Source organism: Pteropus vampyrus, unplaced genomic scaffold, assembly GCF_000151845.1.
Source record: "Pteropus vampyrus isolate Shadow unplaced genomic scaffold, Pvam_2.0 Scaffold191, whole genome shotgun sequence".
Classification (NCBI taxonomy): Eukaryota; Metazoa; Chordata; class Mammalia; order Chiroptera; family Pteropodidae; genus Pteropus; species Pteropus vampyrus.
The window spans coordinates 649,333-665,867 of record NW_011888972.1 but is presented as its reverse complement, the minus strand read 5'-3'; the positions used below and the strand labels follow the sequence as shown (position 1 = coordinate 665,867).

The following is a 16,535-nucleotide window of genomic DNA, read 5'->3' as shown; positions in this document are numbered from 1 at the left end:
ACGTACTCCACTCAGCAGTATATGCCCTCTCGGTCCATCCATGTTGTCACAGGTGGCAAGATTTCATTCTTTCCTACCACTGAATAATATTCCATTATACCTCACGTTTTCTTTATCCATTCATCCACCACTGGACCTTTACATCGTTTTCATACCTCGCCTATCACAAATACCGCCGCACTGAACGTAGGGCTGCATCTGTCTCTCTGAATTCGTATTTTTGTTTTTCTTCAGGTAAATACAAGTGCAATTGCTGGTTCATAAGGTAGTTCTATTTTTAAGTTTTTGAGGACCCTCCAAACTGTTTTCCATAGTGGCTGCACCCGTTCGCAATCCCACCAACAGTGCATGAGGGTTCCCTTTCCCCCGCATCCTCAGCAACAACACTTGCTGTTGGTTGATTTATCGATGATGGCCATTCTGACAGGTGTGAGGCGATATCTCCTTGTGGTTTTAATTTGCATTTACTGATGATCAGTGACGTTGAGCATCTTTTCTTACATCTGTTGGCCGTCTGTATGTCCTCTTTGGAGAAACGCCTATTCAGGTCATCTGCCCTTTTCCTAATCGGATTGTTTGTTTTATTGCTGTTGAGTTGTATGTGTTCTTTATAAATTTTAGGTTTTAACCCCTGATCACATGTATCGTAGGCAAATATCTCTTATTCAGTGGGTCGTCTTTTCATTTTGTGGATGGCTTCCTTTGCTGTGCAAAAAGCTTTTTAGTTTGATGTGGTCCCATTTGTTTATTTTTCCTTTTGTTTCCCTTGCCCGAGGAGACATATCCTAAAATATATATATATATATATATATATATATATATATATATATATATATATATATATATTACCAAGAGCAATTTCTGAGACTTTATGGCCTGTGTTTTTCTTTTTCGAGGAGCTTTATGATTTCCAGTCTTACATTTAAGTCTTTAATCCATTTCAAGTTTATTCTTGTACATGGTGTAAGTTCTGCTTTTATTTTTTTTTACTTGTGTCTGTCCAGTTTTCCCAATGCCATTTATCGAATAGACTTTACCCCATTGTACGTTCTGCCTCCTGTGTCACAGATTAACTGACCAGATAGGCGTGGGTTCGTTTCTGGGCTCTCCGCCTTGGGGAACGGCAGAGACTTTGGCCCGCCGATCTGTTTACTTTGAGTGGATTACATTCCTGCTTTCCCATTGGGCAGCGAGGTCCCAGCTGAAAGGGGGATTAGGCCCAGCGCCTCAGAGCACGTGTGTCATCCCCGTGGGCAGGCGCTCAGCTCTTCGGGGATGCCATCTGAAGGTCACCACTTAAACGTCTTCACAGACCTCTGGCGATGCTTTGTCCTCGGGAAGACGGGCAGCAGCGTTTACAGCTGCCACGCTGTAGCTTGGGAACTTCAGCCCGCAGACCGAAGTGTGACTCGGCTTCAGATCGCTCACGTTGCTTTTACATGTCACACGGGCCCCGGGCCACGCTCCGCAGGCTGCTCCTAAGATAAGTCAGTTTTTTTCTGGCCTAGCCACGGTCTTTCCTTAGGTGTCTGGAGACCAACGAGTGTCGCTTTCTTCTTTTCTCCTGCTCACTCTCTCCTGAGTCCCAGCTCGAATAGGTTGGTTGCCGTGTCTGTCATCCGGGCCTCACGTGTGAAGGCTTTCAGTTCCGAGACAGTGGTCGTCCGGTTTACGGGGGGCAGCACGATCGCGTCTGCCTTGACTTTGTCCAGAGCTTGCGTTAAGGACGGAAGGGTGGGCAGGAGGGTGCATCCATGCTGTGGACAAAGCCACTCCTCCATCCTCACCAGGCCCATCCTGACGCATTCGTCACAAGGTGCCAGTCCCCATCACTTCCTTAGGTTCCGAGGCTGTTTCTAAGAGACTGTCACTGCTAGGTGGCCACATTTTAGCATGCTTCTTAAAGACCTTACATAGACAGATGGTATCTTTTCAACATTTCTTAAGGTCTAATGGACATACTTTGCTCGATTACACGGAATGTATGTCATTGGAAAGATGGTTCGACTTTCCTGCTTGGGCCTGAGTGCCCGGCACGGCCACACGCAGGCGTTGCTGACTCTGGCAGGGTCCCCTCTGGCCGGAAGGGCCTGTCCCCATCTCTCTTGAAACCCTGATCCTGCATCGAGGCCCAGATCAGAAGTCAGTACGTCGGCACAGCTTCTCCAAGCCGGATGTCGTCTGTCCTCCTCAGTGCTCCTAGGTCTTTGTGCCTACAATGTGCTCCGTCGCCCAGGCCGCCCCACAAGGCTGGGGACACGTCGCTTCTGGATCTGCTGTCTGTGGAACACCACACCCCACACAGAGTGGTCTCAGTGAGTATTTCAATAACGGAAGAAAGGTGTTTTCTACATATAGCCAAGCGCAGCATTAGCTTATTTTTTTTTTTTTAAACATGATTGTCACCTAAACCTCATGACATTTTTCTGAGATTAAAGATCCCGGGTCTGAAAGTCACCTACCATACAACTGTGTGCAGCTCTGGGCCTGCCTGGTTTTCATCACCTGTGAGGACATTTTCTACCTCAGTCAAAGCAAATTTGAGCAGGAAGACAGACGGCGACTTAGAGAAAATCCGCACCGTGGGTTTGGAAAACAGGTGTAAATGATGGCGAAGACCTAGGAAGACTCGGAGTCCTGTGCGGCTAGAGCCGGAAAGTCCATAGAGAAGATGGAAGGAAGTTCCTCCATTAGAAGCTAGGACGTGGGACAGGATGTCCAGCCCCGGGCTCTAGCGCCCTGCAGAGCTCTTTTCCCACCTGCGGTTCTGATAACAGAAAAGGACATTTTCTTAATTCATATTTTGCGTTCCCAACTGAGAGTGACCTTTTAGTTCCGAATTTCAAATCCAAATATCATGCTTCGACAAAATCAGAATTGAAAAAGTATCGTCAGTTCTGTCGTGCAGTATTTCTCATTCACAGATGCCTCAAATAAAATCTGGACAGACTTGGGCACAACTTTTTTTTGGGGGGGAAATTGCCTTTTTTGCCTTGTTGGCCAGGCAACTTAGCATAACGATACCATAACGATAAAGAGTGGCTTTTTTTCCTAAGATATTAAATATGGTTTTTCTTCTTTTATACTTTTAGTATTTTTCAATAATGAAAATACGTAGTGAGCTTATGTTATTTTAACTTTTACTTCATACATGTGAATAGTTTAAAGTCTCAAATATTATAATAGCGTATACAAAAATATTATTCCCTCTCCTATTCTCTCCCTTTCTTGCTCCACAAAGGTAACTAGTTTCAAACATTTTCACTGTAAGACAAAGAAACAGTAAATCTAAATAGCCCTCTATGTGTTCAGTAATAGAGCTACAAAATAATAGAGCCAGAGAAATGTAATCAAATCAAAAACGAGGCATTTTTTTTTCTGCCAGGAAAGAAACAATAGAAAAAGTTTACAGAAAAGAAAGGGTGGTCATCTAAGGACACCATTTCTGGGACAATGTGATATGACTAAATTGGGGGGACAGGGTAGAAAGGGTTGGTGAGTGCTACAGAACAGCGGTCCCCAACCTCTGTGGCACCAGGGAGCGGTGCTCCTATGAGAATCTAAGGCCTGATGATCTGAGGCGGAGCCGAGGCGGTGATGCTGGCGCCGGGGGGCGGCTGTAGACAGAGATGCAGCTTCGCTCGCTCACCTGTCGCTCACCTCCTGCTGTGCGGCCCGGGTCCTAACAGGCCACGGACCAGTACTGGTCCGCGGCCCGAGGCTTGAGGACCCTGCTATAGAAAACCGATATATAATAAGATGTAAAACAACATCAAGAAATAGCAGGAAGCAGCAGTTATTTAGAAATGTGTTAGAAAAGAAAAAAAAAAGGTAAAATATTGGAAAGCCGTTTCTTTTTAAATCAAGTTACATTTTTTGGTGAGTCGCGAAGAGAGCACATGCCTGTGATTAGAGACCAAAGCGAACGGCACCGTTTGCGACGTGCAGTGGGAACGGCTGGCATTCCTGTTGACTTGGACCTCTGCTTATTTTGTTGTCACTCAGCTCGTACTCACGTGTTTTAATATTGTAAGGTGTCTGGAATTTATCTTGGAAGTAATCTGGCCTATGAGTTTTATTTAAATAGCAGATGCTCAAAAAGTTCACAGTAATTGCATCCCTAACATCCAGAAAGCGCATTTACATCAACTTTAGCATGCATTCCAACTTCTTACTGCTGTCACCAAAGGGGACGTATGGCTGTGCGAGGTGCTGAAATCCATATTGGATCGTCCCTGTTATGGTTTCAACTTGTGACCAGTGAGCTCTCCCCTCCCATCTTCTACAGCCTCATCCTAAGCTCTAATTCGTTTCAACATCTTTCTGTCCTTCTGAAACTAGTGTGCGCTTCGTCCACGTTCTGGTCTTTTCCTTCCTACACTTGTTTCGATCTTCGAAGCCCATAAGGACGATTAGTGGTTCTCAGTGTCCCTTAGAGCAAGGTCTTCATCACGCCAGTCTTCGCAGGAACGTGTGACAGAATGCGTCCCCTGCTTTAGGAAACGCGGTTTCGCGTGCAGTCCCGATGCCCTCAGGTTCGGTTCGGTTCAGTCACAGAAGTCGGGCAGAACCTCAGGACGGAGCTTTCAGTGCGTAAATCGGCAAGGCAGATAAAGGGCTCTCGTCGGACTGGGCATTTCTACGTTCAGATGATCTGACAGCGATTTCTTAAGGATTCTTCTCAAGGACTTGGAAAAGCGGACAGGTGTTTGACACCGCACGGCCCGGCCAGGTCCTGCAGGCCTCTCGGTCCCGCATGGGGGGAGGTGGTGTGTTTCACTCGGCAGCTTCCCGCCCAGCCCCAGGCGGAGGCCTGAGTCTTGGGACCAGGCCTGGCGACTCCGTGTGAGGAGCGACCCAGTGGACGGGAGCAGTAGAGCTTTCGTGCAGGTGAGTCTGCGCCCTGGGCAGGAGGCCAGGTCAGCGGTGCGTCCTGAAGCACGGGACTCGCAGCTCTGGGGTGGATTCGCCTTCACATGCCCCCGCTCCCGTTAGGCCGTTACATCTGAGGCCAGACCAGTGTTCCTGAGGCACTTTCGATGTGTCACTTCCCTCCTCTCAGATCTTCAGGGGCCACCGGACCAGGTCTGTTCGAGGCCTTTACTTCCAATCTCATTTCCCAGGAGCGCCAGCCGCAGCCGAGCTGGCCACGTCCTTCTCCTCAGCTGCTTTCCCAGCTGCCCCCACCTTCCTGTCCCTGTGGGCTCCACCCCACGTCACTTGGGTGTGCGAGCTAGGTCAAATGATTCTTCCTCGCCGAGCCTATGCTTCGCCCTCTACATGAGTGAGTGACCGAGAGAGGGGTCCCTTTCAGCTTCGCGCTCACGTGGGTACGCGTCATCCCTGTCGACTTCTGTCTTCCTGCGGCGCTGAACACCCCAGAGCACTCATCATTTGTACCTAGCACCCTTATGTCCCATCTTTAGTTGCGTTTTGCAGAGAAAGGCCACTGGCAGCGCTCGCGTCTCTCCCCAGCATGTGGCTGGACAGGGGACTGTGGAGTGTGTTCCACTTTGGACTTCCACCTGTGTTCATAAGCCGGGCAGAGACGGGACTCGTGGAAGATGGCCCCTTACGCCCCTTGCTGGGAGAATGAACTCTGGGAAGGGGGCTCGTGTTTCCAGTGCCAGGGCCTCGGGTGGCCTCCGCCACTACCCTGTCACAGCGCCAGTCTCCGGGCATTCAGGCTGGCGATGGTCACGTCCCCTTTCACTGTGCATTTCAGGGCCCTGTTTGATTATGACCGGACTCGGGACAGCTGCCTGCCAAGCCAGGGGCTCAGCTTTTCCTATGGTGACATTCTGCATGTCATTAATGCCTCTGATGATGAGTGGTGGCAGGCAAGGCTGGTGACCCCACATGGAGAAAGCGAACAAATCGGCGTGATCCCCAGCAAGAAGAGGTGAGTTGTCAGCATCACAGAGAAGGCTCCCTCGGGCCGCTGGGGGCACCGGTGTCTCTGGCCTGTCCCGGAGCAGCTGTGCATTGTGTCCCCTTTGGGTACAGAGGTCGTGCTCAGGACCTTATGACTCCATGAGCCAGAAGGTGGCCACTGATAGGACTTCTTTCTGACCCCGAAACAGGGTGGAGAAGAAAGAGCGAGCTCGACTGAAAACCGTGAAGTTCCATGCCAGGACGGGGATGATCGAGTCGAACCGGGTACGTGGGGGTCCCCAGGGAAGTCGGCCAAAATGTGGAGAGGAGCGAGAAGCTTGCGGTCCGTGAGAGGCTGGATAAGAGCCTCTCTCTCGGGGCGCTGGGCTGTCCCATCAGAATACAGAGCGCTTTTCCGAGAGCAGAGAAGGGTGCACTCAGACCCCACTGGCTCTCGAAGGCGGACCGTCTGCAAGGCTGGCCGGCTCGGGGCACGTGAAGCCTCTTGTGGGTTTGTCCCTGGCTGCAGAGCCTGAAGGGCACCTGGCCTCGTCACGCAGCCGGGAAGGCCCGCCCCGGAGCTCTGCCAGCCCTGCAGAGCGGGCGAGGCCCAGGCGCTGTTCCCGTTCACCCCTGTTCTTCTGTGAGCTTCGCAGGGCCAGCGACTTCCGGCGCGGCAGACTCTGTGCTTATCAGTGGCACCTTAGGGCATGTGTCCAGGAGGCGACAGTGAGCTGTCTCCTGTAGGAAGTGCCAGTGCGTGCTGTGAGTCTGGGCTAGGTAGACACCTCTAACATCCCGCCAACATTTTCCTGTAAACATAATTTTCCTCTGACATCAGTTTTCATTTAATCTCATAGACTCCATGTGTGAAAGACGGTCTTTTATTTAGCGCACCATTGTCTCCATTTAGTTTGTCTTGCATGCTTTAAAAGCCATTGTTCTGTTTTTTTTTTTTCTTCTGTCCTTCCCCCTCCATCTTCATGTTCTTTCACAGTCGATCAAAACGAAACGTAAAAAGAGTTTCCGCCTCTCTCGAAAGTTTCCATTTTACAAGAGCAAAGAAAACATGGCCCAGGAGAGCAGCATTCAGGAACGTAAGTAGCAGCAGGGCACACAGAGCAGCCGCCCACAGCTGCACCCTCGTCTTCATCCGCACCTCCCGCATGGGGACGCTGGGACAGAGCGTGAGTGTGTGTGTGCGTGCGCGCGCGCGTGTGTGCGCATCACTGCTTATTTGCAGAGTCAGGGTACGAACTGGTCTGCACAGAGAGACGCTGCGTCTTTTTGTCCAGCTCCTCCGAAAGGATGTCGGGGTCTCTGAGCTGCCACGGGGTGCAGGGCAGGCCTGCTGGGACAGCCCGGCCTTGGTGTCGTAGGCGCCAGGCTGAGCTCTGTGCCGGCGACCGGCACTTCTCGGCCACGGCGTCAGGTTTGGAAAATGGCTTTTCGAGAGAACCAGTGTTCTGGGGACTCGGTGTTGCTGTCCCATCTCCCTCCTGTCACGTTTTCTCTCCCTGACTTCACTCGTCTGTGTCGAGGGAAGCGCCTTTCGTTCGATGCACGCCCAGCCTCGGGCCGGCTTCCTGGATGACACGCACGTGCATCCACACACGGGACGTCTGGTGGCTCTAAGAGTCACTGTCATCCCAGAGTGATTCCAGAGCCAGCTTTCAAAATAAAACCCTTCCTGCCTAATAGAACCGACACGGAAGGGGCTGAGTCAGCATTGTCCCAGTAGAGATTTACTGAGCCACGCGGAGCTAAATGAGCTGAAGCGGTGTCATCCTGAGAAACGCTCTTCCTGGGACATATTCCGCAGAAGTGAAGGGCCCTGACCCTGACCTTAAACACCGGGTCAGGCGGGTGGAGTGGTTCTCATGCGGCTCATGGTGAATTGTGAAACCCTCCTCTCCTTCCCCATGAGGACGGGTCTTAGGGTCCTGAGCCGTTGGGGCAGGCTGCGGCTGGCTACTCCTGCTAGGCCAGCCTGGTTCACGGTCATGGTACGTGTAGGTCTTGGCCATGTGGGGTGGTGGCTACTTGGTACAGGGGCGCCCTCGTCCTCACGAGCAGCAGGAGACGGCGTGAGGCAGGGCGAGAGCTCTGTGCAAGGCGAGCTCTCCCACGGTCTGCAGCAGCAGATCAGCCTCAAGGCCACGCCAGACTGCGGGGCGCTCTCCCGAAGAGCTTGGGCAGACTGAGTCGGCACCGGGGGCAAGCTCCCTGGGTGGGGGGTGACTCTGCCCGCCGCACATAGGTGTTTCAGGGGAGTGTCGCGTTAAGGGGCGAAGCCAAGACCTGGCTGTTACTACGGATGCGGTCAGAGCACGTGCTGCACGCCTCGGACAGGGCCCGCGAGCCGGGCCCCGCCTCAGCCAGGCAGCACATCGGGCAGCCGGCGGTCCCAGCGTGGCACGTGACCTGGGGCGTTCTTTCTATGGCGAAGCTGTTCGCATCACCGTACTTCTGTCACCGATGCTCACCTGCTCTGTGTTCTCCCTCCCCCTGTCTTTCTTCTCTATTTTCTCTCTGCCCCCACTTCTTTCCCTCCCTCCGTCCCTCTTTATCCTGGCTGTCTGTGAAATCAGGACTTCCCTGGGTTAAGTGACGATTATTATGGAGCAAAGAACCTGAGTAAGTCTGACTTGCACCCCAATGACTGTATTTCTGGCACGAGCGGAGATGCTGGGTCGGGGTGTAGGGCTGTGGGTGAGGGCGGAGGGTCACGGGGCTGGGCAGTGTTGGTGCGAAATCCGACGCCACAAGTGGCTCTGAATGTCACGCTTCTGTTCTTGATCCCTGGTGCCCTAGCTAATACAAGCCTGTCATTCATGTCTGTGTTTTCCTTTTGTACCTTGAAGTGGTGGGGGGCCATCTTGGCATCCCACCCTGTAAGTGAGGTGGGCGCGAAGTCCTTCTCCCGAGTGACCGGTCAGGTCATCGCTAGACCGTTGAGGCGAGGGGTGCCCGCTGGCTGGAGTCTTCTCCCAGGGGCAGAGCAGTAAAGGACCGGGCCTCAGAATTGACCCTTTCAGTCCAACTGGGCGCAAGACGCCGTGAGGCTCTTTACCCACCGTGCATCTGGGCTCTCCTGGCAGTGTTTGCGGAGCAGGTGCATCTAGTGCGTTAGCTCAGGAAAAGCCTGGAGTGGGCGGTGAAGGGCCCTGGAGGACGGGGCGCTAGCGTGGCCGCTGTGGCAGGGGCGCGCACGTGTGGCCAGGCAGGCACATACTGTCCTCCAATAGGTGCTACAGGTAACGGGGCTTCCTTGGGGGCTCAGGAAGTAGCCACGGGTGCCAACTCACTAGTCCTTCCTGGGGGCCACAGCATATCACGGTCTGGAACAGTGTCATCTTGGCTGAAATGAACAGTGTCTCTCCATAGTCTGTCGTGTCCATGTTTCACCTCCATTCGCCTCGTCCCTCCTGCGAGTGTGGCCGCTCTGCCCATCTCAGATGCGGGCGGGCAGGTCGCGGCGGTCTGAGACGGGACGGCGGCCTCGTCCTCCAGCTGTTCTTCCCTGTCGTCTGTGTTTTGACGTGTCTGTCTGCTGGTGGGTGGGGGGCACTCCCCTCACTGCTGAGGCCACAGCATCCTAGGTAGCGGTGGCTGGATGGCTGCCGGTCCCACCGAATGGTCAAAGCGTCAACCCCTGGTGGCTGCGTAGCCTCTTCGCTTGGCGCGGCACACAGTTCTGTAGTTCAGGGCCTGTCTGGGGAGGGAATTCAAGAGCAGCCCGGTCCCTGGACTTCTCTCTGCTACTGTCACCTCTCCTTTCCTCCTGGTGGCCTCGGGAGGTACATTTTGAGGGAGTTGTCGACCGCCTTCCAGGTCAGTTCTTTGGATCCAGACAAAGAGGCTCCTGCCACAGAGCAGAGGGGCGGGGCAGGCCGACAGGGCGCTGGGGACGAGCACGAGGTCGCCAGGGGTCAGGAATGGAGCTGTGCCTCCCCCTTGGTAGCTGGATGTGGCAGGTCTCCCGTGGCCTGACTTGGTTGGCAGCTCAGTGTCTCGCTCCTGGAGCATTTGAGTTTTGTGCCATGTCTGACCTCTCAGTGGTGTGTTCTGAATCAGAGTCTCTTTCTTGTTGGCTTGCAGAGGGAGTGACATCCAACACCAGTGACAGCGAAAGCAGTTCCAGTAAGTGTGTGTCATTCTCCCCCATGTCATGTAGCTCCACCATGTGTCCCCGCCATCCTCATTCCAGCGTCGCACGGCTACCATTCTGTTCAGAGGCTACTGCTTCTTTTAGCCATGTACACTTGGAGATCCTGGAGATGCTGTGGCCATATTGTCCTGTGTGGTGGGGATTAGGCTGTGGGTCACAGGAGAGTAGAAGTCCAGCAGGCCTGCTGGGACCCGGCTTAAAAGCAGCCCTGGGGCCCTGGGAGGGGGAGCCCCCAGCAAGGAGATCCCTGGCGGGGGCGCGACAGGTGGCGGGGGCCGCCACTTTGACAGGTTTGCCAAAGGGGCAAAAGGAAAACGGCTCCTGGGTGAAGGCTTGTTGTCCTGGCCTTTTAACGGTAACTGCCTGGTTTTCCTTGAGCGATCCCGTGGCCAGGCTGGACCCCGCCAGCGGGAGCTGGGGCTGCAGGCTCTGTAACATCTGCCCGGCGGTCTTGGCCTCGGGGCAGCCCGCGAGCGAGCAGGCCTCCGGGGCCTGGTGCAAACACTGCGGCCTGCCCTAGCACTGCTGCCGGCCCCTTTGGGACCTCCAGGCACCCAGCTACGAAGTGGCTCGGTGACTGTTTCGGGAAAGGCTCACCATTGCAAGGGCACTGAGGACCTTAGTCCAGCCTGGTGCCCCTTTTCTGCATGCTTCTTCCAGTGAAGGGGACAGTTAGGCTGCAGCTCTGGGGACACGCACGGGTGCCCTGATTCCTGTGTCTGTACGCGGAGGGCCACAGCTGGTGTGACTCTTACAAGCACAGATCCCGAGAAATCGGGGTGCTCTTGGGTGGGGGCTTCATGTTTTCTGGGCCACACCTCTTTGCTCAGCTGTCTTTCCCTGAACGAGACGGCTCAGGCTCCTGCTCCTGTCACAGGGGCGGGAAGGGCCACCTGCGCTTTCTTGCCCATGGGAGGCGGGCGTAAGCAGGCGCCACTGGACAGGCTGTCTTCGGGCAGAGGTCAGGTGAAGTGGGTGTTGGAGGGACACGAGGACACCGGGAGGCGCATTAGAAAGTGCTAACGTGTCTCCTTTTTTGTTGCAGAAGGACAAGAGGATGCTATTTTGTCCTATGAGCCAGTGACTCGACAGGAAAGTAAGCCCTTCTCTGAAAGTCTTGCCTCCCGGCCAGTCTCGCGGTCCTGGGGCCCAACAGCGGCACGCTCTGGTGGCAGAGGAGGGAGCGAGGGGGGCCTTCTACAGGCAAGGGGTCCTGTGCCCACTGTCAGGGCGCCTTACGAAGGCTGGGGCAGGTTTACAGGGATGACAGAGGTCAATTTCAGTGGACGTGGCCGGCGCTACAAAGAGGGTCCTGGTCACTTCCCTTTGTTGACTGCTCTGAAAGCACCCAGCTCAGGTGCTGGAGCCTATGCACCGATACCCCTGGATCCGTGGCAGGGGGAGATGCCTGAGTTCAGACTCGCCTCGGCCTTCGATACTGATGGCCTTTCGCTTAAAAGCCTGCGACTGGCTGTGGCCGCCGGACCGGGCCTCGGGGTTTACACAGAGCAGCAGGCAGAACAGGCGGCCGGGGGGCCTGGCTCACACACCGCACGCTCTCTCCGCAGTTCACTACGCCAGGCCCGTGATCATCCTGGGCCCCATGAAGGACAGAGTCAACGACGACCTGATCTCAGAGTTCCCGCATAAATTTGGATCCTGTGTGCCACGTAAGCGCCCAGGAGGGCTTCAGACGTGGGGGGTGGCTGTCCCGGGACTCGCTGCTGTGCTGTTTCATGGAGCGTCTGGGGCCAGGATCTGGGGTTCCCTGGAACAGGGTGCATCTGATACCCCAGAAGAGATCGGCCGGCACTAGGTTCCCTAGAGCTGGTGGGCTTGGGAGAGCCGAGACATCGGAGGTGCGCGCTCGCTCCCTTGGGGAGATGTGTGAGTGCCGGGGGCCAGGAATGATCGCACAGATGGGGGGCCCGGCCCAAAGGGTGTCGGCATGGCCCACCAGACAGCTCGTGGGCCTCCGTGGCTCCTGTGCCACCTCTGGCACCCCTCTACCGCGCCTCGGCCCAGGAAACCCCACCTTTGTTCCAGTTTAAGCGAAAGCGGAGAGCCACCTGCGTGTGAGGCCTGGCGCTTAGAGGAGAGGTGGGCCTCGGCCCCGGGTGACAGAGGAACGAGTCAGCCCCTTGGGCCGGGGCTACACAGTGTTCCCTTTCTTCCTCCAGACACGACTCGGCCCCGGCGTGAGAACGAGGTGGATGGCCAAGACTACCACTTTGTGGTGTCCCGAGAGCAAATGGAGAAGGACATCCAGGACAACAAGTTCATCGAGGCGGGCCAGTTCAATGACAATCTCTACGGGACCAGCATTCAGTCAGTGCGGGCAGTCGCAGAGAGGGTGAGGACAAGAGATGGCCCCACGGGATGCATAACACGACGAAGTTCGCTGGGGTCCTCAGCCGCCCAGCGCAGGGACCACCAAGGGGCACGGCTGACCAAAGCCCTGCGTGTCCCCAGCCTCCGTTCGGAGGTGTCTGCCGGTCTCCTCCATGCCCCTCACCGCAGAGCGTCCCCCACCCAAACAGGGACCGCTCCGCAGACCCAGCCGTTCCCGGGTGGGAGGAGCGAAGCGTGGAGCCTGGGTGCCTCGGGGTGGTCTTCTCGGCCTCTCGGAGCAGGCCCCGGTCTCCCCTGGGTGGGTGTGCGTGTCGCCCAGGGTAAGCGTCTGGGGTCGGGCGGGCAGGGGCCGGGCAGGCAGGGGCCGGGCCGGCTGACGCGCGTGTGCTTTTTCAGGGCAAGCACTGCATCCTGGATGTGTCCGGCAACGCCATCAAGCGGCTGCAGCAGGCACAGCTGTACCCCATCGCCGTTTTCATCAAGCCCAAGTCCATCGAGGCGCTCATGTGAGTATCTGCCTTGGGGAGGGCCCTGGAGAGGAAGCCGGACACCAGGTGATCGGCCGCACAGGTGTCCGCCCCAACGGAAGCTGAAAGGGATGTCTGTGCCCGGGTTGAGCCATGGGCCACTCTCAGAGGGCAGCCGGGCAGGTTCTCGGGGAGCCTGGAACAATCCACGTGATCAGAACGGGGATCCAGTTCGGGACCGCGCTCCTCCTGTGTTTGGCAGGGAAATGAACCGACGGCAGACGTACGAGCAAGCAAATAAGATCTACGACAAAGCCGTGAAGCTGGAGCAGGAGTTCGGGGAGTACTTCACAGGTAGGAATCCCCAACACCTTCTGGAAGGCTCTCCGCCAGGCTCAGCCACTGTGCCCAGAGTGTCTGGGTGCTTTTGAGCTTGGCCTTTACAAAGCAGTCGGGTCGCCTGCCGCCGGCCAGCGCGGTGCTGCCTCAGGTCCTTGACTCTTTCTGTCTTGTCCACCCCCACCCCGAGTGCGGGCTCCCTGTGTCACTTTGCTGCCCTCCTCACCTCCCCCCGAGATCTGGTCCTTGCTCTTGGATGTTTTAGGGGCAGAATAAGTGTTTGTCGGTGCTGCCGCTTCCTTGGTGTGGGTCAGGTTGTCTGTCAGCGTGTGCGCGTGTGCACAGACGGTCACCTGCTTTAGGTCAGTCCGCAGCAGCGTGGGAAGGTGTCCGTGCCTTCTAAAGGGCAGTGACATACCTGTGCAGCTTGGTGCGGGGTGACTCTAGCTGCTGGTTCCGCTGGGTTAAGCGGGACACGGTCCATGCTGCACCTCGTCCCCGGGGTTCTGGAGCTCCCCTCCCTGTCAGCATCCGTGTCCTTGTTTGCCGGGCTGACCTCGAGCAGATGCGACGGCCCCAGGAGCACTGCCTCCTGCCAGAAACTGGCTCTCAGAACCTTCTCTGCCAGCTGCCAGAGAGCGACACGAACTGCGCGTCCTCGTATCTGGTGGCGCTCAGGAAACAGGTTTTTTTTTTAAATGCCTACAGCACCTGGTCTTCCCAGGCGGTCTCCCATCCAAGTACTAACCAGGCCCGACCCTGCTTAGCTTCCGAGATCAGACGGGATCGGGCGCGTTCAGGGTGACGTGGCCGTAGACAAGAGGCAGGTTTGAACAACACATTTTCCTGTTCGCTGTGACTTAGTTTCGGCGTCTCAGCAGCCGACCTCGAGCCCTGCCCTGGGCTCGCGGACAGCCACCTAGTTTCGCTGGCCCGCGGGACCGTTGGGGTTTGGGGTGCTCTGGGCCACAGTAATGAGTCTGTCTCCCTCTCACTTTAGCCATTGTACAGGGTGACTCACTGGAGGAGATTTATAACAAAATCAAACAAATCATCGAGGACCAGTCCGGGCACTACATCTGGGTCCCGTCCCCCGAGAAACTCTGAAGAGCCCCTCCAGGCTTTCTCTTACGAACAGAAGAAATCAAGCCCCTCCTCCCTCCCTCGTCATTCCTGTCCCCACGGGGAGAACAAATGACTACTGTTCTTGTCCCCTTTTTTAGATATGTCAAAAAAATTGAGTTTTCTAGTCCTGTTCTGTTTTTTTAAATTTTCGTTCTGTTTGAGTTTATTTTGGGGGATGATGCCATCTCACTCATCATGTGACTGTGCCCATTCCTGCATGGCCCTTTCCCGAGCACTAGCACAGGTGCAAGTCCATCAGAGTCATTGTCTTCATAACAATCAAGCAGAAGCGCAGCGAAGCGAAGCGAAGCGGAGGACTGATGGGAATTCACTCTGGACCGCGGCGCGGCTCGCGGAGCGAGCTCAGCGCACGCGATGAGATGCTCCCGGCATTTCTACCTACCTGTCCTGTGTCATGCAGCTCGGAACGGTACAACGTCACGGTGACAGAAAGTATCTTATTTATACATAGATATATATATGTAATTTATATAAAATATATAGAAATTATTATATATATATATTATACACTCTCATATAATATATATATATCACACACCTTTGGACTAGAAAAATCTCTGGAGACTTCATCAATGGTACTGTGTTATTAGAGAAACGCTTTAATTTTCATATTCCAATCAGATGGCATCTCGTGTCCCAGCTGGTTGGGGAGGGATTGAAAATGGTAGGACGTGCTGTACCAAGGGCACTCACATTTGGTCATTCTCCTGAGAGCGGGGCTTTTTCCCTGGCAGGCTTGAGCCGGGGGCCTGCCGGGCCTGCCGGGGGAGGGGGCTTTCGCCCTGGGCCGAGAGGGTCGGAGACTTGACCTGGAGCAGCCGCTGCCCTCGAGGGGCAGTCAGTCCTGTGTGCAGAGAGAGAGAGAATGGCTAACGATGCTCCATATTAAATTGCCTATTGTTTTATGCCACCTGATGTGTCTGCATGAGAGGTTTCCTTTCTGTTCATTTTTAAGCTGCTGTTAAACCAAAACCATGTTGTGCTACTGTGTCAGCCTTTTCATTATTCCAACTTTTACTTTTACTCTTGAGGCGAACGCGTAGAGTCCACCCGGCAGTGTTCTAGAGGGCGCGAGCCCGCGCGCTTGCCGGGCCTCGTGGTGGAGCGCGTGACCCAGGAGGGAGAGCCGCGTCCCTCTCCTGCCTGCGACACGCAGGCCTCAGCTGACGCTCCTTCACGGGGCCCGTGACAGGGACGGAGCCACTTACCTTCCAGTTCTGTGCCGGGAACAGTGGGACCGCACTGGGCTTGGCCGGCCGTGTCACGAGAAGTTCGACTCGGTTTCCTTACGGCTGCTTCACATGCCCGGCCCCTCACCCACAGCTGGTAGTGACGCCCTCACGCTGTCAGCCCGAGCTGGACAGCTCAGATGCGCTTCCTGGTCACACGTGAAACCCTGTGACCCTTTCACAGAGTCACACGCAGTGAGCGAGGTCAAAGGAGTCGTTCTTTGACCACAAACGCGGGTGGCAGGTGTGGCTCAGGCCCCACCCCACCGAGCTCCTCCGAAAGCACCTGCCTCCCTCAGCTCCACGCTGAGTCTACTGTTTCTTAGGCCACTGCGTTATGACCAGTGCGAACGACGCCATGTTGAAGACACTGAGAACTACCAGCCATATTTAGGCAATGCGGTGACAGCTGTCCTACCAGCATAACGAGGCTCAGTGTACACTGGGGCTGTGAACGAGGGTAAAGAGAGGGCAGCGGCTTCACCTGCGCGGTGCACTGGGCTGAAGGCCACGAGCGATAAGGTGGCGGCCACTGTGGGTGTGGAGAGGAGGGCGTGTTGGCCGCCCTGATGTTCAGTAAGTCATGTCACTCTGGATGATGCCAGCCCTCTACCCCTCCCACGGAACGAAAGCAAAGACTCAGAGCACGCATGACACCAGTTGGTTTACCAGTGTTCCTTCTGAGGGGACATATATTTTTAAATAAACGATAGTTGCAATGAACTGTGGCTCGGAGACCTTGAAGTAGTTGAGGGGAGGCGGTGGGGACACGGCAGTGGGAAAAATGTCTCAAACTTTTGTTTGGGGACCAAAAAGCTATTTAGTGACCACCAGCTGACCGAGTCAGGTGTTTTGGTTCCTCTAACTCTACATGGTTCTAGACTTCCGTGGTCAGAGCAGACCCTCTGTGAAAGCTATACACTTGCTCTTCCACCCCAGCCCCCAAATGGTGCCTTA

General features: G+C 55.2%; 1 protein-coding gene and 1 non-coding gene across 2 annotated transcripts; one reads left to right on the top strand and one right to left on the bottom strand.

Moving 5' to 3' along the window:
* Positions 1-5,678: 5,678 nt before the first annotated feature.
* DLG3 (discs large MAGUK scaffold protein 3) lies at positions 5,679-16,301 on the top strand. Its single transcript, XM_011371478.2, has 10 exons — positions 5,679-5,902; positions 6,084-6,159; positions 6,872-6,971; positions 9,976-10,017; positions 11,091-11,141; positions 11,614-11,715; positions 12,226-12,398; positions 12,794-12,903; positions 13,127-13,218; positions 14,204-16,301. Exons 1-10 carry the CDS (start codon positions 5,694-5,696, stop codon positions 14,308-14,310), a joined length of 1,062 nt encoding a protein of 353 aa, XP_011369780.1. The 5' UTR covers positions 5,679-5,693; the 3' UTR covers positions 14,311-16,301.
* LOC111746475 lies at positions 13,903-14,021 on the bottom strand. The gene has a single exon (XR_002783135.1). It is a non-coding gene; the product is annotated as a 5S ribosomal RNA (ribosomal RNA).
* Positions 16,302-16,535: the final 234 nt, after the last annotated feature.